General features: G+C 41.3%; 1 protein-coding gene across 2 annotated transcripts in view; it reads right to left on the reverse strand.

Annotated features, from left to right (window-relative positions):
- Positions 1–23,617, reverse strand: part of ELP2 (elongator acetyltransferase complex subunit 2) — a 147,586-nt gene that overhangs the window by 59,183 nt on the left and 64,786 nt on the right. Inside the window, exons 9-12 of one of the 2 annotated variants that reach the window (XM_069958154.1) lie at positions 23,074–23,169; positions 21,807–21,907; positions 11,066–11,197; positions 4,445–4,594 (exon numbers count right to left, since the gene is read on the reverse strand). In XM_069958154.1, the coding sequence (XP_069814255.1) occupies positions 4,445–4,594; positions 11,066–11,197; positions 21,807–21,907; positions 23,074–23,169 (479 nt within the window). Of the gene's footprint in view, positions 1–4,444; positions 4,595–11,065; positions 11,198–21,806; positions 21,911–23,073; positions 23,170–23,617 lie in introns of both variants that reach the window. The other variant, XM_069958153.1, reaches the window with a different exon arrangement.

Raw genomic sequence — 23,617 nt, forward strand, 5'->3', positions numbered from 1 at the left:
GAAGAAGAGCTAGGTAAATCACTCTAAGCTCCCTCACGTTGGAGGGCAGAGCGGATTCCTGTTGACTCCAAGATCCTGCAGTCGTGATGACTGTCAGATGAGCTCCCCAACCTGTTCCTGAAGCATCTGTCGTGATGGTTATCCAGTGTGGTTCTGAAAATAAAACTCCATGTTTGACTTGTCTCCACCACATTAGAGAATGTCTTGTTTGAGTCGATAGAACATGCATCGCATCCAAGTCCTTCAGTCCTCGGTTCCATACTGTTAGTGCTTCTCTCTGAAGAAATCTCATGTGCCATAATGCCCATGGCACCGCGTCCGCAGCTGAGGCAAGGAGCCCTAGAAAGCGCATTTATGTTTTTATGGATACCTGACGAGGAGGAATTAGGAATTAAGTCTGATTTCTCTATGTTGATAAGCCAACCTAATTGTTGAAGTATGTCCTGGACATAGTTCAACTGAACTCTCAGAAGATCCTGAGTCTGAGTCATAATCAACCAATCGTCCAGGTAAGGGATAACTTTATCCCCTGTAAAAGGAAGCGAACCATCATGGTGACACTACCTTTGTGAAAACAAAGGGTGTGGAGGTATTCCGGATGGAAGGACTTTGAATTGTAAGTGTCTTACCTTCCCCTGGATTTGGATGGCGAAGGCTCTCCTGTGAGCCTTCAGAATCGGTACATGAAGATATGCATCCGGTAGATCTATGGTGACCATAAAATCTCCCTCCTGGAGGATAGATTTTACCGATCTTATGTTCTCCATGTGGGACGTCTTCTTTACGATGCACCTGTTGAGATATCGCAAATCTATAATAAGCCTCCAATTTCCGGATGGCTTCAGCACTAGAAACACTGGGGAGTAAACTCCATGACCGATCTCTGATAGAGGAACATCCTCTAGAGCCTCAATGGAAAGGAGGTAAAGAATTTCTGTCTCTAGGACTAAGTGTCTTTCTGGCTTAAGATTTCTTGACAGAAGAAATCTTGGAGGAGGAAGAGATGATAAATAAAGGACATAACCATTTTGAATAATATTTAACACCCAGTGATCTTTTCTTAATTCTTCCCAGGCAGGGAGAAACAAACTCAGACGTGTTCCCACTGGACAGCTTCTGCGTCAGAAGTCTGGTTTCTTGTTGGTGTCCTTATTCTGCTGCTTCCCAGAACCTCTTCTGGAATAGTTTCTTCCTTGACCTCTGTACTGGTATCTCCCTTTGCCTCGCTGAGGAGATTTTGCTCTGCGAAAGGAATCACCGCTCTTATAGGACAATCGTAGGGACTTCCCCTCCTTGTCAGACAATTCCTCCATTAATTTATCCAGCTCAGAGCCAAACAGCCTACCTGGCTGGAACTCCATATTACAGAGCTGAATTTTGGAGTTAGCATCTCCAACCCAGGGTTTTAACCATAGCGCCCTTCGGCAGCGGTTGAGAGCGTACTCGTTTTTTTACGCTAACCTGGTTCCCTGAGATACATCATCGGAAGTCAATGGCCATAATGACCTTTTTTAAGGAGCAAAGGACCTTGTCCCTGCTAGCTCTACCTTCCAAATTTTCCTGGACCTTGGTCAGCCATCTTCTTAGGCTTCTAGAAACCTCAAAAGAAGAAATGGAGACTGCCCCTTGGGCTGCCGCTGCCGTATATGATCTCTTGAGGGCTACCTCCACCCTTCTATCCTCTATCCATCGGATCCTTGAGATTGGATCCGTCCTCCGCAGGCAGCACAGTACATTTTGACAGTTTGGCTATGGCCGGGTCCACCTTTGGAGGCTCAATCCAGTCCTTACATTGTTCTTCCTTGAAAACATATAAGGTCTTAAGCCTCTTGCTCAAACCCGGAGCCTTTTCCGGTTCCTTCCATTCCGCCTGTAACATAGACAATGAAGTCTTACCCACAGAAAAAGCCCTAGGTTTTTTTGAGGAGGACCAATCCTATCCTCTTCTATTTCCTCAGGGTGTATTTCAGCTTGCACAGCTTTGCAGAGCTTGTGAATTCTATCAGCTGTGAAATACCCCCTGAATAATTCTCTCATCTTCAGAAGTAGAAGAGGTTTAGAAGAAGATGATGAGTTAACTTCATCAATCACAGTAAAACTGAAAATGACCATAATCCTACAGCCATAAAGTAATATACTCAAAGGCTGGGAGTAGAGAGAGAAATACTCCGTTTGGTCTTTAACTTAGGACACGGGCGGCGATTCTCATTAGCCGCTAAAGTCTTTTGCACATATTCCTTGACTTATACAACTACATCCTGAACATCAGGCTCCTCATAGGTTTAGGTCTGCATGAAGGACAGCGTACTTAGGCATTATAAATATTTTTAGGCATTCATAAATATTTTTATGAAAGAAAGGATGAATCTTATCTGGAAAAAATGATCCTCCTACGGTATCTATAGCCGTCAGGTAGAGGAGTCTCACACTCGGCACATGAAGTGCTTCCTTAGAAGGTCTTTTGCCAGCAGCAGGACTGGTCTCCATTTCAGACATCTGCAAATAATCAATGTTTTACAATACATATAAACCACTAGCCTGGCTAGAGTGATATCGGAAAGAGACACTAGGTGGCAGCAACACTTACTTTTAAGTATATAGAAGAGAGATCACAGCACTTTGCACTCAGATGTTTTCTATTAGATCCAAATGAGCCACAGAAAATCCTTCCAGAGGAAGACAGCCAGACCTAGAGGTAGCAACAGCTTACCTTCTGCCTTGAACACACAGCTAATCCGGCATGCAGAGAGCGCGCGCCGCTGCCGGCCCCCGGAAGTGACATGATGCTGATGCCGCAGTGCTGAGACGCACGCAGCGCCGATGCGTTCCACAGTCGAACGCGACTGGAAGAAAAACCAGCGGCTCGGGTGACACGCAGAGTGCGTTCCAAGACGCACTAGGTAAGAAAAACTTAAAAGCTAAGACCTGCAGAAGCAAATATCAGGATACTACCTGGACACCGGCTCCAGCGGCATCCCAGCAATCATTACCTGAAGAGAAAACCTGAATGCAACAGGTTAACAAAGCATAGAAACGGAGGAGGGACAAAGTCCCCTAGGGCTAACAGCAACGAAGTAAAAAAAGACTGAGGTCTAGGGGGAGGTGGAGCCTATTTATACCTCATGGAGGAGGGGATTAAAATTTAATTGTTATTTTTTCATTAAATATTCCTTCGTCCCAGGGGCGAATTTACCCCATATGTTGTGATGCCAATGGGACGTAAGGGAACCTTCTGTTTCCTGACTTTTTTTTTTTTTTTCAAAGAGTCAGAAAACAGGATGTCTTGTGTTTCCCAGGCTCTGAGCGCTCACAGAGAGAAGGCAGTCATGTGACTGATGGATACAATGAGCCGTCACTATCTGCACTGGCCAGAATATCTGTGTTTAGTCTGTTTTTTTTTTTTCAACCAATAAGTAAGAAAATCTGTCTTTAGGAGACTGCACCTGGATTTCTGGTAAGTTCAGCTTTGTTTCACAGTATACTAACAACAACAACAAAAATAATGAATGTATATTGAAAACTTGCTTTATATCACATCTACTGTAGATTTAGATTTTGAAAGTTATAATGACAGGTAATTTCCTTCTCAGGTTAATTTCCTTCTCCAAAAACAGCTCCTTGACATTACTTAACCTTTTCACATTATCCACTTTGCCGGACAGAAGCTTTGCTATACATTCAAGGTCAAGGGAAATAAGAAAGCCTGTTAATGGCCTCTCTTCCTGTCAATCATCCCTTCCGCTCTGTAAGATGCATTTTAAGCTCCTGGAGTGGCCTATTGAACCCAACAGAAAACCTTTGGTGGGGGCTATAACTCAATGTTGCCAACTGACAGCCCCAAAACCTGAAAGATCTGGAGAAGACCTGTATGGAGAAGTGGGACAAAAGCGCTGCTGCAGTGTGTGCAAACTTGGTCAAGAACTTTTCTGGACTATACTGACTCTCAGTCAAAGTGTACCTACGATAAAATTACAGAGCTCTCTATTCTTTGCAGGTGGGAAAACATGCAAAATTGGCAATGTATCAAATACTTATTTTCACCACGGTATATGTACTCTTGGCACCTGTTAGACATACTGTAAAGGCACCCAGTACCTCATGATTTTCTATTGTGGATTTTTTAACTGTTATATATTCTTATAAATTAAATGGGCATTGTCACTACAGTGGGTCTGATCAGGGGATATACAGTAGGTATTGAGAGATTACGGCAAACTAATCCACTCCCGGAGAGCTGTATATTCGGTGAATATGTAATGATAGACTGTTCTCCTCTAGCTGGGGAGTAGATCACGCTGCCGCAATCTCTCTCAAAGTTTTTGACCAGAGTGGGTGTCACTTAATTGTAATACTTTGTAGGGATGTAGTAAATAGTTTAACATGTGGATAGTGTTGGAACCATGAAGCAATATAAGCTATACGTTCAAGAAAAACAATAAATTACCTGATCCTGGTCACTTCTTTTCCAAGGAGCAAACAGTCTGGTAGTTTGGTCTGTGCCTACAGTTATTAGAAATTCTCCTTCAGGATCCCACCTCAGTCCCTGAACACTGTTGAAATGTCCAGAGATCACAACCATAGGAATCCACTCCTCCTAAAAAGTATATATAAAACAGACATATGAATAAAACATACATCACGCACTGTATCTGCTGCAGAAAACCTGCAATGTTTCTGCACCAAAACAAATTAATGTTTTCAAAATGAGATGCAGATCTGCTGCAGAAAATCTGAAGTGTGTGAACATGCTGTGAATAAATGTTGTGTAAGTAATACGTATACAGCACTACTACTACTAAATGTAACTTTAATAGCCAAGCTACTATTGTCCCTCAGACAAAAAACATTTAGTATGGTAAAATGGATCTTATTGGAAACAAAAGGCTTTTCTGACTAATTAACTTTTGTATTCAGCAAAAAGTGAACTTTTATTACAGAGTTAAAACTAAAATCCTTAAAGAAGCAGTTCACTTTTTTTTTTTTTTGCCCCCCCGGGTAGCCGCTGTCATGTATACTTACATAAGATGATCGGTGTCCCGTTCCCGTCGGTCAGTTCCGTCCCGCGGTGCCGTTCACATCGGGCGCGCGCTCACTTCCGCCGGCTGCTGCGAGTCCTCTTCTCTGCCCAGTGATTATACGCCGGAAGTCACTCGCTTCCATGCATTCTCTATGGAAGCGCGTGACTTCCGGCGTTCAAATGACAAGGGAGAGAAGAGGAGTCACAGCGCCGGCGGAAGTGAGCGCGCGCCCGATGTGAACGGCACCGCGGGACGGAACTGACCGACGGGAACGGGACACCGATCATCTTATGTAAGTATACATGACAGCGGCTACCCGGGGGGGCAAAAAAAAAAAAAAGTGAACTGCTTCTTTAACTGGATGGTAAAACCAATGCCTTTTGTGCAGGTGTGCTTAATTATAGTTTGAAACAATAAATTGAATCGTCAAGTTAAAAGTGACAACCAATAATAGGAATAAACACAATATAGCATAAGATAGCATAAGATAACAGGACAAGTGACATATTAAAGCACAAATGCTGAGTAACATGTATACCAAAAGGTATAACCAACTATATCCATCTGTTAATATAGATAATGACATAATAAATCACAGTTTAAACCTTTTGGAATTCTTGCATCCAACCGACACAATAATTCCAAAAGGTTTAAACTATAATGATTTATTGTATCATTTTCTATTAACAGATGGATATAGTTATTTTAGTTTATTTTTATTATTGTCAATATGTCACTTCTCCATTGACTTGTGCAATCTTGTTTTTCTCGCTTCATTAATCCTGTCCGTTTCTTAGCATTTACCGTTATTTAATATTACATCAAGTGATTTTGGTTGGAACTGGAATTTTAGTTGTATTCCAGTTCCTGGGGATCGATGATCGTGTCAGAGCCTATAGTATTATTGTTCTATCTGCCCATGATTGGGACTATAAGGCTAGGTTCACATCACAATATTGCTATCAGTTTAATGTATCTGCTCTATGAAAAAAAAAAACGATGCACAAATGAATGGTAAAAACGGATGCTGTTGTATGCCATCCGTTTTCCATTGACTTACATTATAAAAAAAAAAAAAAAAAGTTTTTTTTCCCTTTTTTTAATTTTACCTTTTGAAACGTACACAAAAGTATGGTTCACCACGTTTTTATGTACATTTTGCACAACGGATACAGTAAGACAGATTGCAAAATCGTAATGTGAACCTGAAATTTAAGGACAGTAGCGCTCTCTCAGTAGACCATGCAAGGGGCTTCCCCACATAAAGCCTCCTGCAATGTCTCTAAGGGTGCGTTCACACCTACCGCATCCGCAGCTTATTTTTCCGCGGAAATACGCAGGTCTGATAGTGCAGATTTCAACCTGCGAGAAATCCGCATATGTGTGCGTTTTGCGGTTTTTCTGCAGCAAGTTTATTGCAACTGAAATGTCCGTTTAGAATGAGAGACATTTTAAACTGACATTTCAGTTGCGATAAACTTGCTGCAGAAAAAACACAAAACGCACACATATGCGGATTTCTCGCAGGTTGAAATCTGCACTACCAGACCTGCGGATTTCCGCGGAAAAATAAGCTGTGGATGCGGTAGGTGTGAACGCACCCTAAACATATATCTTATCACTTTCACAACACATTGGAGGTCAGGGAAAGACATGGGACAGTCCCTCTGTAACACTGCAGGCTCCTGCACAGTGATCATGACCAGAGAGGTGTGATTACAGACAATTTCCTCAATTACCTCAAAGAAGATGCAGAAGGCCCCGATGTCTAGATAACTGAAATCCGCACAGAGTAGGAATTAATCAAAGTGTATTTTTAGGTGATAGCAAGGCATGTGGAAGTGATTAGATATAGGTTAACAGACATTGCAGGAGGCTTTAATAGGCTGTATTCATACTTAAGTAGCCAGAATTGTGGTGAATGGTTCCCTTTAAGTTTATTAATACTATTAAAAAAAAGTCTGAAATGTCTCTAATGCTGCGGTTACATGGAACGATTATGGTTTGAATTTTCGCAATAACGATCGCATTTGAGCGATAATCGTTCAGTGTAAACACAGCAAACAATCAAGCCACGAGCGAGAAAACGTTCATTTTGATCTCTCAACATGTTCTCAAATTGTCGTTCACTAAATATTCGCAGATCGCTTAGTGTAAACAGTCTTTCAAAGATTCACCCTATGTGAAAGATGGGCTTAAGCGATCTTAAAAACGATCGCAACAACAATTTTTCTTACGAATTTTCTAACAATTTATTTGTCTTAATGCTCATCGTTATAAAAACCAAATTGTTGCTTCATAATCTTTAAACGATTGATTGGGCGAATTATCGCTTTGTGTAAATGCAGCATAAGGCCTTTAGATTTCTTCATAAATCCCCTTCTGTCAATTAATGAAAATAGTGGAGCGATAATTCGCCCGATCGTATGATTGACGATATCTAAAGAACAATGTTTTTTTTTTTAAAAACGATCAGCGTTTAGACGAAACGATATATCGTACGGAAAAATCGTTTTGCGATCGTTTAAGCCTATCTTGCACATAAGTAAAATCCGTGAATGACTGTTTACATGGAAGGATCTGCGAATTTTTAGCGAACGACAATTTAGGAGCATGTTGTAAGATCAAAATGAACGATTTCTCGCTCGTCGCTTGATCGTTCACTGCGTTTACATGTACGATCATTCGAATTCAATCGTTATCGTGCAAATTCGCATGATAATTGTCCCGTGTAAACAAAGCATTCGTTTCCATAGAGTGCCTGACAAATACTCCATGAAGCAGTGCTGGCCAGAGATAAGAGAGTTTAATATAGAGTATAAGTGAAAGTATAAGCTTTTAGACTAGCATTTAGGACAAGAAAGATTTGCTTGGTGTTGCTTAGGCTCCCTCCACACTTTTGGCAGGGCTCCATTTGGGAAGCTCTGTCACAAGTTCTACTTACTTTGCAGGATCTAAGTTAATAAAAAATTATCTTTGGTCTACTCAAGTTCTGCAAATTTAATAAACACCACAAGTAAACCCAACTAATTCCACTAAGATCGAATACTTAAGTATCTCTCAGCATTATTTAGTCTCTTAAACAGACCATCTAGCTGAGTTTTGAGGCACCAAACAGCCTCTCCACTCTCACTGAACGCTGCCCCGGTGGAAGCATAAACCTTGCCTTAGAACACTATGTTCCAATCCTCATGCAACTGCAAACGTCATCTATTGAGTATTTAAATTATTTTTTTTTCTGGATTAATGTAGTGCTGGCCCCAGGTTACTGCAGCTCAGCTCCTATTCACTTCAATGGTAACTGAACTGCAGTAACGCAGCACCATTAATACATTATGAATGGTACAAGGCCTCTGCCCCCATTTGTTGTATATGTATAGGAAAACCTTTAAACATAGCGGTGATTATCGTTAACACCTCAATAATTAGCATATTACTTTACTGTGCAGTTTATTTTTTTTTTTGCACAAAATTGTGAAACAAGCTGGTTTGCTGCCAGTACTAATCAGTTAAGCGGACATAAAAATACTTGTTGGTAAGGAGCACATCTCTAAGCGCAGAATAATGCAGACTGTGTGGGGGGGGGGGGGGATGAACAATCACATGAACAATCATTCCTCCCCCAAACAGTGTTCATTGGCTTGCATGATGAGGTCGCTCTTACACTGTGCAGGGCTGCATAAAAAACATGTGTAGTTTTAATTACACAGTTCAGTTAACAGCTGGATAAACACATGCTACACTTATTCATAAAGCACAATTGACCTGAAACTTTACAAAACCAAGAATCACAAAAGTGGAAGAAGCATCTGCTCTTATATTATTAAATTTACTATCAGTAACACCTGAAAACAGCACCTTCAGGTAAATTGTGTTTGGTCAACAGGTGTAGTATGTACTGAATCTGCTGTTAGCTGTTCTGTGGGGAAGGGGAGGGGGGGGCATCAAAATTGTTCTAAATTGAAAGTGGTCTACATTATGCCTTTTGTCCCTCCCCAAATTTATCAAAAGGACAGGCGTGAGTGGTATAAACTTTGAAAAAAAAAACAAATTTTGTGCAAAGAAGTGATTGCACAAAACATTGCGAATTTTCAACTTCAAAAGACATATGTACAACGATAAGTTCCCCCCTGCATGTGGTTTTTATGTAGTACTGAACTGTGTGAAAACAGCCTTGAAATGAGCACCGATTATTAAATAGTCGATTGGCAATCATAATAGTCAGCAATCTGTCCATTAAAAAAGACCTTAAGGGTACAAACACACACAGCAGATATGCAGCAGATACGCAGCAGTTACGCAGCAGATTTGATACTGTGTTCAGTTATTTAAATCTAATCTGCTGCGTATCTGCTGCGTATTGCAGCAGTAAATACGCAGCGTATATGCCGTGTGTGTTTGTACCCTAAGGGTATAAACCCACACACCGTATACACAGCGTATTTACTGCTGCGATACGCAGCGAATACGCAGCAAAAACGCAACAAATACGCAACAAAAACGCAGCAGATTAGATCTAAATAACTGAACTCAGCATTAAATCTTCACCATCAAACTGCTGCGTATTTGTTGCGTATTTGTTGCTTATTTGCTGCGTATACGGTGTGTGGGTTTGTACCCTAAGGGTACAAACACACACGGCATATACGCTGCGTATTTACTGCTGCGATACGCAGCAAATACGCAGCAGATTAGATCTAAATAACTGAACACAGCATCAAATCTGCACCACCAAATCTGCTGCGTATACGCTGTGAGTGTTTGTACCCTTAGACTGATAGCTTGTAACATTTTCTGATTGTTATAGAATAAAAACTGATGTGCACCTTTCCTCTTTACAATTACACATGAAGGAAATAGATGATCCTTATTAACATATCGCAACCTACTTTACAGCAAATTATGTAGTAATCAGCTTAAAGTGATCTGCAATTTAAAACTCAGGGAGCAAAAATGCTCCCTTTAGGAGTGCAATTTTAAGCCTTTAACTTCATCATAGATAAACAGCACACTGAAAGGTGCAGGGCATACAGAATGGAATGAAGTGAAGCAGCGCTGTATATCAGCACCATGTCGTTTTGACAGCAGGCAGCTCATAAGTTTTATAAATAAAATAAAGAAGTGCCAGTTGGACTTCTGTTGCAATCAGCCCTAATGTGCTGCAATTCTGAATGCCATCTGCCCTGCACTGATTAGCATTGCATCCCCACAAAAGGAAGATCAACTTAGAAGAGAATAAATCACTTGTGGGGAGAGGAGGCTGAAATCTCGCTTTGTCTTACAGTTCTAATGACTAATTACTAGCTCCTTAGTAGTGATTTTGCCATACTTCTAATTTTATGACTCATGCGAACAAATATTAAACACTCTACATATATCCCCTTCAAAAAGAAAAGATGTCGCCTACAGCTTTGTAGACTGACCTGAATTCTTAGTCTTCAAATATTTCAGTAAATGTGTCTGTGTACAGAAGTAACAAATATACAACTCACAGTGCTCTCAGATCCTTATATATAATACCTTTGTGGGCCCTGTCCATTATAAACGGTCTCCTTCCTTCTAATTCATTATTTCTTAACAAATACTATCATTGTTAGCCCTGTTACAGACACAGGGTGGCTGTACACCAGTTGCCACACTTTCTAGCAGCATGGTGGCTTCTCTTACTGTTGCCTTTACTCAGCCCTTTTATGTAGATGCAGCCTGCAAGTAAATAAATCTAATAACACAGAACAGGATTTTTTTTTTTTTTAATTCTAGTAGAGTAGAAACTTACAAACCTGGAGGTACATATCCTAAGAGCTTCCTACAACGCATTCGGAAAGTATTTTAGTCTTTTACTTTTTTATATTTTTTGTGTTAAGAACTTTTGTTAGAAATTAAAAAAAAAAAAAAATCGTTTGTAGGATGCAGCATAACCGAATGTGAGGATCTGAAGACTATCCAAACAAAAAGCAAATGGATTATAATTTATTTGATTGTCACATATTTTTATTACACTTGTTTGCGTCTGTCTCTTTATGAAAACAAAAACATGTCTTACTTACATGTCTCTCTGGTTTCCGACTCCACAAGTGCAGGGCTCCATGAAACGCGTGGGCAAGAATCATTGACTTATCTGGGCTAAACTGACAACCATAAAATCCTAGGGTATTTCCTCCAACTTCTCCTACGCGTACCTTTAATTGATAAAAGGGGAACAAAAATTAAACATTTCTGGAAAAATATATGAAACATGACAGATTTAGTTAAAAAAAAAAAAAAGTAGATAATAATAAGTGATCGCTCTACAGTAGCTATAGGGGTTGAGCAGAGCAATGTAGTGAGCGGTGGGCCAAGCAGGTGATGTTAGGGGGCGGGGGGACAGGGCACAGAACACTTGGCAGGCTTTCCACACACAATGTTCTAAAGTGTATGTTTAAGCAAATTAGTCCGACACGGCCCGCAAAACTCCGGCACTGTTCTCAATCAATGCCTGATCCAGGTCTTCCCTTCTCTCCTGGTGAGAGTAAATTCTTTTACTTTGGTGGCATGGCAAGGCAGGGTGTCAAAGGGGCAGGGCCTAAAGCATCTGTATTTTAAGACTGCTAAAGATAAAGATCCAGGCCAGGGACGTGCCAACAAAGGAGAAAGGCGGGGGGAGAGGCACTGCAGGTTGTATGATATGTAGCAACCCCTCGAAATATTTGGATGTTGGCAGATATCCTGCAAGAAAGGCTCAAGGGTCAAAATGAGGGGGACACCATTCACATGGACCCCAGCAGAAAGAAAAAAAAATAGAGCGAGAGAAGTTTTTACAGTTGGGCTTGTGGTCCATTGCATCAAAAATTTCCTCCATGAAAACCTAGTTAAAAGCCATTTTCTGCTTTTGTAAACAAAATTGTCTATCTGAGCCTTTTGTATCTGGTTAATTTCCTTCGCTGTATTTTCTCTAGCTTTGCTGCAGCCATAAACCCCACCTGGTCTGAATGATTCCACAGGGAGAAGAGTGGGGATGCTATATACTTTTATTTAAAAAATAACTTTAAATAAGTCTACATTGAGTAACCATATGGGCATGTGGCTCAATTGTGCTGGGATTTTACTATTGGCCCTAGTAGAATCTGCACTAAAGGGATGGGGCAGGGAGTTAAAAGCCATATGAAATGGATCAATGGCCGTCTCCGCATCGCTCAATCCACTATCTTAGTGGGGAAACAATATGGAGGCTTTGGAGTCCCAGACCTCCTCTGCTGCTACTACTACTGGGATACACAACTCCAGACGATTTCAGTGTGAGCAAGCCTTCCCACTTATGCCAAATAGGGGCGTACTATCCTCCTAGGTGAGATCTCTTGGGACCTATAGCATATACTAGAAACATTTGGAAACTTTGATCTGGTAGGTTACCACTTGGCCATGAATCTTCCCCCTGACTTTCTTTCTATTCAATCCACATTTGGCTACGGCAGACCCGGGCAAGGTGCGGCTTGCTGACCGTTTCTGCCCAGCCCACATCCCCCTTTAAGGATCCCTAGAAGCTGCAACCGCTCAGCATCTAGGGATGCCCCATTGCTGTTATGTTCAGCAGGCTCACTGCAGGGTGAACGGGCTGAACATAAGGTGGAGAATAAAGCAGTGAGACCTGTCAGCGTCTCTGCTCTATTTATTATCATATAAGCAGCCGGGACGTGATCTCTCCAGCAGGTGCAGTGGTATGACGTCATTGCACCTGCTGGAGGGTCCGTCTAGATGACACACACTGGAGCCAGAAGATGGTGGGACCTGCTGCTTTCCTGCATTAGGTGAGTATCATGGGTTTGTTTTTTTTATGTTGAAGCACAACAGGGGGCATTGTTACTGTGGGTGGAGGGCTGTATACAGCAAGGCTTTCTATCTATCCTGAATCTTGATTGCCCTTCATATCACAGCTATTTTTTTCTATTTGCATCATTAGTAACCAACACACTTCTGTTTGTGAACAATTTTTATGAACTGCCTTTTAAACAGTTATTGGTAAGGCACCTATTGTTTTGCATGCTTATACCTTGGACATGTCTGGCTTGGTACATATGAAGTGGAGGAGGGGGGGGGGGGGGGGGACATATAGGGCCTTTAGTCCTGAGTCAGCTTAGAGTAGCTTTATCGGCCCTCATTTGGGTAGACTCCACAATAGCAGTGCCCCACTTCTCCTACATTCCAACTCTTTAATCTGGTCCTGGGTCATCCCACCCACTTATCTGCAAGTGGAATCATACTTGAATAGCTTTCTTACCAAGAAACAGAGCTATGTGTACTTACACTGGTCCACAAATCCTCAATTAGCTCCCACTACTATTACGTACTCTCCAAATTGTGCTCTTTGTTTACTCTAGCCGATCCTACTGGCAAAGAAGTGCTGAAGAAGTTGCCTTTCTTCATATTTTATGGTCCTGTTCTATGCAACACCCTTACAGAATGAAGTACCATCCTGTTGAGTACATATAAAGTGTAGTGTAGGTAAACTCTCAGCTTTTAGCCCCTTGGGCTTTGTGCGTATCACCCTGCTTTGGGGTAGCTCACAGTTGTCAGTGCAGGCTTTCGGATCCAGGGAACGGGAATCTACCAATGTTAAGACCTGTGGGTTCATGCAGTAATATGAAGACAAAATACTTGGGTAGGTTTCCTAGCGCTGCCAAAAATTCTTCCTCAACGAGTACAGTATAAAAATGAAGGCGCTGATTTTATTTTATTCGTATAAAACCAGTTCAAAATTATAATATTGGCAATAAATATGAGGATAGGTGATGGGGTGAGTCATGCCCACTTGCTATTCTTACATTTTTTATGCCTTTTGCTATTCAGCTCATGTATTCACACTTTTTGATGTTGTAATAGAATGCTGTTAAACGTGATGTGGTGGCTCTGTACGTTAAGCCCAACCTCTGTACAATTCTCTATGGACATATGAGAACAAAAATAGTATGGAAGTAATTTCTTTTTCACCACAAAAAGTACAAAGCAAGAATAAAAAAATGTTTTCAAAAGGTGTACACTGTCTTAAAACTTCTTACAGTCGACCTGCAGTCCAATGGTCTCTGTAAGGGCTTTGGTAAGATTGTTAGTTACACATATATTTATATTGGGGATCTGAGAAACTAATTTTAGTGTGCTATCAACTAGTATAGATTAGTGTGGTATGTGAGCAAACTGGGTTTTGGCACAAGTGCACTCTAAAATATTTATTTGTAGGCACTAAATGCCTCTGCTGTCTCAGGCAACATAACATGCTGCTGTATAATGAATTTTATACTTGTTGTAAGAAGAATTTAGCTTTTATCCATTTACCTACTCAATACACAAAAGAACCGTGAATCTAGGTTAGTTTACCTATTGTGTCTAATGCGTTGCGTAACTTAATAGTCAATGACCCTCAAGTCTGAATTTTGATTTCAAATTTTCTGGTAAAATCCCAAACTATATGCCACATTACCATTTGTCCACAAGAATATAATGTCAACAAGAAAAAAGTGAATGATAGACAGCAATTTACTGTACTGTAAGAATATTTTAAACCCCAGTGGCATGTCAGAGCAGCCCTGCTTATAGGTTACCAGAGTACATGGCTTGCAGCTTTTTCACAAAGAATGACTATAAATGGATAAACACACATACAATGCTCCATCAGTATATGCCACAAACTAATTCTGCCTGGTTTGCAACAGATTCCCATTTTTACAGCAGATAGCCTGCAAGCAAGTTGAAATTGAGTCCAACAGAAATAAAACAACTGTCCTTGTATGTCTGCTCAAACATCACTGCACAATATATTCAACCAGGCAGCAGACTGAAACCTTCCAAATGGATAAAATTAAGTGTTGCACCCTTGGGGACACATTCTATATTCCATTCATGGGTTACAGTAGTTATAGCCTTGAAAAGGGGATGCATTGAACCAAAAAATATAATATTACAATAAAATGTAAATCACGAAGATTAAATGCCTGATAATATAGAAAAAAACATCCATTAATGGTAATTTGTAGAAATAATGACACACTGTTCAAACCATTTAAACGTGGGTTAAACCTAGGAGGTAACAACTGGAATAAAGGATTTATAAAAAATACTATAAAAGATTAAAAAACTAAAATATAAAAAAATTATACAAAAAAAAGGTAATCTGTGTAGTGCAAGGCAGTGCAGGGAGGCATACCACCTGCAAGATGAATCTGTATTACAAACCCATTGTGCAATCTTATCTGACTCCATGTTGTGGCTTTGTGCACCTCCATGTGCCTTAATATTCTCCCCTACAAACAATGCTTTTATGTATGCCAGAATTGACTATAATAGATACTATGTAATAAAATTCATAATAATCCATTTTTATGTGACACTAGTGAAACAATATCATTTCACTGTATAGTTTGACAGTTAAAGGGAACCAATCAGCTCTGCGGGAGTGATTGACAGGCAAAGTGGCCCGTTAGAGGGCTCTCTGCCTGTCAATCATGCCCGCTGAGTGCTCTGAGAGGCAGAGTGACTAGGACTCTGCCTAGATGACCAGTCATGGCTTTCCTCCTGCCTTGTGGGTATGATTAAAAAGCAATTTACTGGGTCCTGAAGCTACAGAGTTTCCTATATGCATCCCATGCATTAAAACAATAAAAAACAGTATCCTCCACACCCCCTGCACTGCAGCAGTCAGATAGTTGGGTACACGCTCCTATGCTGTTCTTCCTCCTTCTAAAGATGTCCTGCTTGCCGCTCAGGCAAACACTGAGCAAAGTGAGATGTCCTCAATAGGTGGCAGCACAGGAGCACCATCCCCACTCTCCTCTCTCGTTCTGTTTCTTTCTCTCCCTGTTCGCCTTTTCTCCCAATATATACGACTCACCCTATAACTGCGGATGGCCTCTTTCTACCTGATCCCCATAATTAGTCTGTAGCTGTAGTGTCCAGGAGTATGCTAGATTACTTTTACCACAATGCTAGTGAATTGTGAGCTCAGTTTGAGAAAGCCCCCTTGGCATCTTAACCCCTTAAAGGGAATCCGTCAGCTTCTGGGCACTACCTGAGGTGCTGACAGTGTGCTGTAGCTGGCAGCCCCCAGTAAGCATGGTGCCTTTTTGGTAATTTTCCGTGCAGCGGATTATGTACAATTTTATGTCTCCTACTGTCACAGAGCAATTGTTTGTGCCACACTTGTCATGCATCCTCCTCCCTCTTCATGAATAATCAATGCTGCCCGGCCTCCTGCTCGCTCAGCTGTCAGCTGATTGCAGATCAGTGCTCTGTAGGCAGGTAATCTCTAAAAGAATCTCTCCTCCCTAATGTGTTGGAGCTGTGGTCTAGGGGTAACTCACCTGACAGCAGTTCATTCTCTGGTTTAAATCCCCTGATGAAAATTAAATAGATGTCTTTTTTTCTCATTATTGTATAATATTTAAGGCTATGTTCACACAGTATTTTGCTCAGTATTTTGCAACCAAAACCAGGAGTGGATTTAGAACACAGAAAGGCTATGTTCTCACACTGTTGAAATTGAGCAGATGGCCGCCATTTAAAGGCAAATATCGGACGTAATAAAAACAGTAATTATTTGCCATTAAATGACAGCCATCCACTCAATTTCAACAGTGTGTGAACATAGCCGTTCAGTGTTTTCAATCCACTTCTGGTTTTGGTTGCAAAATACTGACCGAAATACTGAGCAAAAATACTGTGTGTGTGAACATAGCCTTAAAAATTATACAATAATGAGGAAAAAAAAGACATCGATTTAATTTCCATCAGGGGATTTGAACCAGAGAATAACTTGCTGTCAGGTCTCTAGACAAGTCAGTTACCCCTAGACCACATCTCCAACACATTACAGAGGAAAGATTCTTTCAGACATAACCTGCCTACAGAGGACTGATCTGCAATCTAACAGCTGAGCGAGTAGGAGGCCGGGCAGCATTGATTATTCATGAAGAGGGAGGAGGATGCATGACAAGTGTGGCACGAACGACTGCTCTGTGACAGTAGGAGACATAAGATTGTACATAATCCGCTGCACGGAAAATTACCAAAAAGGCACCATGCTTACTGGGGGCCGCCAGCTACAGCACACTGTCAACACCTCAGGTAGTGCCCGGGAGCTGACGGATTCCCTTTAAGCTCTCTCACCTTCAGGTTCTAATATTTCCAACTTCATTATTTCTATACTGTAATGCCAAGAGGTGCAAAAGGTTAAGTGCAACTCTGGAACTAAACCCCCCTGCCTACTTGAGGACCAACCTACACAGTGGCCCCCAACTAAGCGACGGTTCCGACAGAATAACGAAGTTAGACTAGCCAGGTAAAACCAGGCGAATATATCAGGATCACAAAACAGCGATAAAGTCAGATACCAAGTCGAGGTCACAAAGTCCAGGAGAAGCATGTCAAAAACCAAATCACAGAGACAAAGGAAAATCCAAGATACAAGCTGAGGTCAGTAGACCAAAAGGTTTCAGCAGTCAGATGAATACTTGTGTGGCTAAACGAGCTCTTACTGGTGGAATGAAGGTGATGTTAGTGGATCACATGTCCGCCTTTCCTCCAGTGGGCAGGGTTAGCTGTAACCCAGTCCATTGAAGAGACAGAAAACACATGATCCATATATCGGAAGTTGGGGGTCAGGAGAAAGAGGCGAGATGAAGTGGAATCCGTTTGGATAATTGTATGCGTCCAGAGGGGCAGAGGGGGTGAGTCCACCTAGAAAGCAGCATAATTAGTTGATTTTAGAAAGATATAAAGCAATTGGTGGGCTATTAGTGAATGCAAGAAAGATTTCCTGTGGAATACCCCTTTAACCACATTTGAAAGCTTATGTGTAACTCCTATAACCCTGTGAATTATGCACAACGTCTCTACTTGCTCAAGGATCTTACTACAGTACTTCAGACTGGATGTGAGAGAGAACTTAATTATGTCTTCTCCCGACTGGATTGGGTATTTTATCTTTGTCATAAGGCATAAGTCTCATGTAAGGCCCAGGAGAGAAATTATAAAATATTGTCTGCATGGTATAGGGTCTCTACTCCGCTAACTGTATCCTACTGTATTGGGGAATTGTTGGAGTTGCAGACAGGACTTTTAGGATATGGTTATTGAAAGTTATTAATAGAAATTCCCTTTCCCCACCTACAATCCCTGATTGGTTTTCAGAACTCTAAAATCCCCAGAGTATTGAGGAATTGAAGCGGAATCCCATGGTAATCAGGGCTCTACTGATAGTATGTTGAGTCCCATGAAAGAATTTGTAGCTACACCTCTTATTGCCAAAGCCCTCTACGTCTATAGAATGGTATTAATCGCTTTTTGCTCCCTCCTCCACTTCCCTGGACCAAACTGGCACCTTTTTTACACTCCCTTCCCTATTTACCAAGATTCTTATTCGCTCAATTGGGAATCAAGTATTGAACTCATATAGGATGCTAAACAATCGGTCTGTCAGATAGATTACTTAACTTTTATCTGCCCAGTTGCATACCATCCTTCTTGACTGGTCACTTTCTATTATCTTACATGTTAGATTCTCCAATGTTGCCATGTTTTCTTTATTAAAGGAAAACTCCGGCGGGACCCCCCCCCCCCCAAAAAAAAAACAAAAAAACAAAACACAGACACTATACTCATCATCCCTCCGGTGACGATCGCCACTCCATTCGTCCGCCGTCTGCCTCACCGTCACCTGTGTCCGCCGTCCAGCGATGTCTCTTACTTCCGGGTCCATGAGAGAGAAAAGGCTGCCGGTGCACATGCGCACCAGCAGCCTTTTCATTGGCTGGAGCGCATCACATGGCTTCCAGCAAGCTCAGCCAATCAGCCGAAAGTGGGGGAAGGGGGCCGGACCGGGTATTTAACCACATTACAAAGTTATATAACATTGTAATGTGTGTTAAATAAGCCAAAAATTTTTTCCTTGGGAGTTGTCCTTTAACTCTAAACCTTGCTCTATATCCCTAAACTCCTCCCCTTTACATTCTGTATACGTTTTATGCCTCAATAATAATAAATAATAATAATAATAATAATAATAATAATCCATTTTAAGCCAATGGGTTTCATCAAGATTGCTTGCAATCTATTAGTCGTCTTAGCAACAGTAATATAATAATTTTTAAAAAGGTCTTATATTGTAGGGCAGTGATTTTCAACCAGTGTGCCGTGGCACACTAGTGTGCCGTGACACATGGTCGGGTGTGCCGCGGGGAAAGTTCCCCAAACTATGGTGCCCCTGTGAAACAGGAGAAAACAATGGGGGAGAGAAACCTGGCGATGGGGGAGAAACAGGGGAGAGAAGCAGGGGGGAGAGAAGTTTGGGGGAGAGAAGTTTGGTGGAGAGAAGCAGGGGGGAGAGAAGTATGGTGGAGAGAAGCACGGGGGAGAGAAGTATGGTGGAGAGAAGCACGGGGGAGAGAAGTATGGTGGAGAGAAGCACGGGGGAGAGAAGTATAGTGGAGAGAAGCAGGGGGGAGAGAAGTATGGTGGAGAGAAGCACAGGAGAGAAGCACAGGGGGGAGAAGTATGGTGGAGAGAAGCACAGGAGAGAAGCACAGGGGGAGAAGTATGGTGGAGAGAAGCACAGGAGAGAAGCACAGGGGGGAGAAGTATGGTGGAGAGAAGCACAGGAGAGAAGCACAGGGGGGAGAAGTATGGTGGAGAGAAGCACAGGAGAGAAGCACAGGGGGGAGAAGTATGGTGGAGAGAAGCACAGGAGAGAAGCACAGGGGGGAGAAGTATGGTGGAGAGAAGCACAGGAGAGAAGCACAGGGGGGAGAAGTATGGTGGAGAGAAGCACAGGAGAGAAGCACAGGGGGGAGAAGTATGGTGGAGAGAAGCACAGGAGAGAAGCACAGGGGGGAGAAGTATGGTGGAGAGAAGCACAGGGGGGAGAAGTATGGTGGAGAGAAGCAGGGGGGAGAAGTATGGTGGAGAGAAGCACAGGAGAGAAGCACAGGGGGGAGAAGTATGGTGGAGAGAAGCACAGGAGAGAAGCACAGGGGGGAGAAGTATGGTGGGGAGAAGTATGGTGGAGAGAAGCACAGGAGAGAAGCACAGGGGGGAGAAGTATGGTGGAGAGAAGCACAGGAGAGAAGCACAGGGGGGAGAAGTATGGTGGAGAGAAGCACAGGAGAGAAGCACAGGGGGGAGAAGTATGGTGGAGAGAAGCAGGGGGGAGAAGTATGGTGGAGAAAAGCACAGGAGAGAAGCACAGGGGGGAGAAGTATGGTGGAGAGAAGCACAGGAGAGAAGCACAGGGGGGAGAAGTATGGTGGAGAGAAGCACAGGGGGGAGAAGTATGGTGGAGAGAAGCACAGGAGAGAAGCACAGGGGGGAGAAGAAAACAGGCCCAGGTTTCACACTGAGTGAGTATAAATACATTTAGAATCTATATTATTAACTATATGTATAATATGTAATGTTTTAGTGTCATTTTGTGCCATTTTGGTTGGTGGTGTGCCCCGGGATTTTTTAAGTATAAAAAGTGTGCCGCGGCTCAAAAAAGGTTGAAAATCGCTGTTGTAGGGAACCAGTTAAAGAAAATCTGTTCACATAAAGTGTTTGTTTATGTGTGACATAATAGTGACTCAAAAGGAAATTATAATACAACTGGGTTTTCATGTAAATACTGCCACTGCAAATGTTTATTTCTCATTGTTCTGCAAATGAGTAAAAAAAAACATATCCTAAAGCTGGTTGTTGGGCAGTCCATGCTTAAAGACATCTAAAGGGTTTCAGACGCTTTTTGTATGCCTTACATAGTTCATTATTATTTTTCTGCTGGCAGTCAAGCAATTTTCTCTTTACTGTACGAGCCTGCTAAATGGCTTAAAAATGCAGTATATTCACTCTCAGGCTAGGGTTGGGTTATTACCAACACAATTACAAGCTTCAGCTCACAAGGTAATGTATGGCTTTTAGTTCCTTTGCTCATAGCTATATCTCATTAAATACTAATTTGTTGATAGTATAAATTGTGGCCATCTAAAAATCACTCATTGTGCATATGGTGGTATTTACCACCCCTATACCTTCTTCCCACACTAGTGATATCAAAATGTGTCAAAACGTGTCATTGTGTCATATTTCTTTCGAGTGTTACCCATATCTCAACCAGTTACCTCTCTTTTCACAGGAGAGGGAATAAACCCCTGTGGAGAGCACAACACATGTGTGGCCAGAACCCCACTCACTTTCAATAGGGCCTATGTGCATTGCAATGTGATATCAGATTTGCAAGGATCCTTGCCTGAAGACAAACAGTTATTCAGAAACATCCAAGAGAAAAAGCTCCAACAATATCTGTTAAAATACTAATTTTATTTTTTTCATTCCATAAAATGAGATTATAAGAAAATCCGCACCCCGCACCCTCTCCTAAGTCCTAGACACGTTTCGGCCTGCAGTAGGCCTTGATCACAGCATTATTTCTCACAGTATTATTTGTTGATGCTTCATTTAAATTGAGCTGCACATATTTATGCTAAATCAAGCAGAATCAGGTTGTTTATACATATATTATTAACAGGATGTAGTTTCCTAAAAATGCCATTCATGTTTGTTGTGGTACTCGGGAAATCATGGGAGCTCTGCTTGTATTATCACTTCAGGCAAGTGCCTGCTGATATTACCAGAGATAACTCCCATCATAGTCCTGCATCCCTCACCCCTATATCCTCATGACATGATCAAGGCCTCAGGGTCTGCAGTATACAGTATTTTTCCATTGAAGTAAATGAAGCCAAGCTATAATACAAATGTGGCAATAAAATAAAATATATACGGAGTACAAACCTGCTCTAGCCATACTCCAGTCTCTTCATCTGGTTCCCATAGAATCATGGTTTTATCCATTGACGCAGATAAGAGGCTCATAGGCTGTACAATGCTGCCATCTGCTGGAGAAAACACATTTCTGATTCAAAAATTATCTAGTGTACAGAATCATACAACAGGTTTCCTAACAGATAAACACAAATAAATAGGATTAAGAGATGTTATTTGTAATTGAGCAAACAGAAATAATGTAATCTGCCAAAATGATTGCTTTTGGGGAGAAAAAAATTTACACAGACATATGAACAAATATATTATGCATGAAATGACTGCCAGAATCTAAAACTTCTTTATGCATAATGTCTGAATTATGAGAAGTCACATTGTGAGCCTCACTGCAAACAGTAATGAATGTGAATAATAAATGTCTCATCTGAAAACACAGAAAGGCTATGCTCACACAATATTGAAATAGAGTGGATGGCCGCTCTTTAATGGCAACTAACAATGGAATTATTTTTTTGAAATAACTGTCGTTATTTGCCATTAAATGGCTGCCATAGACTCAATTTTAAAGGGGTACTTCGGTGCTGATTTAAAAAAACAAAACAAAGCAAAAACAAATCAATCAATCATAAACATAGTTTTACCATCCCTCCTGACTCGGTCTCCGTTTGAATTTCCCGCTGTTTGCAGGTCCCTGAACCTCCAGTTGGTAACTTCATTTTTTCTTCACTTCCTGGTTTGGGCTTTCCCATGATGCACTTTGTCTCCTGTGATGTCTAGCTGACTCTGTAAAACTGTTAGATGGATTACATCTTGCTCAGCCAATCAGAGCTGAGCAACCAGAGTTATCTGACAAAGGAACACTGGACCTCCCTCTTGATGATGCCATTGTCAGCAGCCTGGGGTCAACAGTCATTAGGTAAGAATGAGTTTACTTAACTTCTTGGTGGGGGTTGAGGAGGGAAAAGATTGGAAAGGGGGCAGATAGGTAGTTGAAGCATATTAAAAAGTGATGAAACTTTGTAATGAGTTTCAATTACTTGGGAAAAAACTTTTTGTACCACTTTATCTATGTGTGAACATAGCCTTTCTGTGTTTTCAAATCGATACAGGTTTTGGTTGCAAAATACTGACCAAAATTATTGTGCGAGAACATAGCCCAAACTTATTCCAGACGGAGGTCATACTGATTTTGAGACAGAATCTACCTAAAACCAGCTTCAATTCTGCCTGAAATTACTCCCTGTGCGCTAGGCCTAAAATATGGTTACATGATTACCTTTCAAGAAAGATGGCTGCCAGTGGACAGCATATACAGTACTCTCATGGCCAGCCAAGACAGATTCCAAGGTAACTGCATAAATGAACTCTTTCCCTAAAAAACAATAATCACAATTAGTTGAACTGAAACACATAAGTCTATGATTTTCAATGTCACAATATATAATAAAAATATCAGTTTTATTATCAGAATGTTTCATATTAACCTCTTAGTATATTTTAATCTGCAGCGGACTGTAGTATTTCCAGTACCCTTGACAGACTATACATATTTTTACAACGCTCTGTAGTCTGCAATCTATACACAAACTACTGACTGTAGGGAACTGCATAGTCAAAACAGTTTGAAATTTTGAGGGATGGTATGAGAAATATGAAATTCTGCAGGCAGTGGATTGGAAATTAATACAGCAATGGTATGCATTACTTCATCTAAAAAATAGCTTTTAATATATTTCCAAAAGACCTTTAGACCCTAAATTGGATTATAAATTGTAGGATTTTTAGTCTTCTGATAAGTCATAAGGTGATTGCTAACATTT

This window comes from Dendropsophus ebraccatus, chromosome 2, assembly GCF_027789765.1.
Source record: "Dendropsophus ebraccatus isolate aDenEbr1 chromosome 2, aDenEbr1.pat, whole genome shotgun sequence".
NCBI classification, from domain to species: Eukaryota; Metazoa; Chordata; class Amphibia; order Anura; family Hylidae; genus Dendropsophus; species Dendropsophus ebraccatus.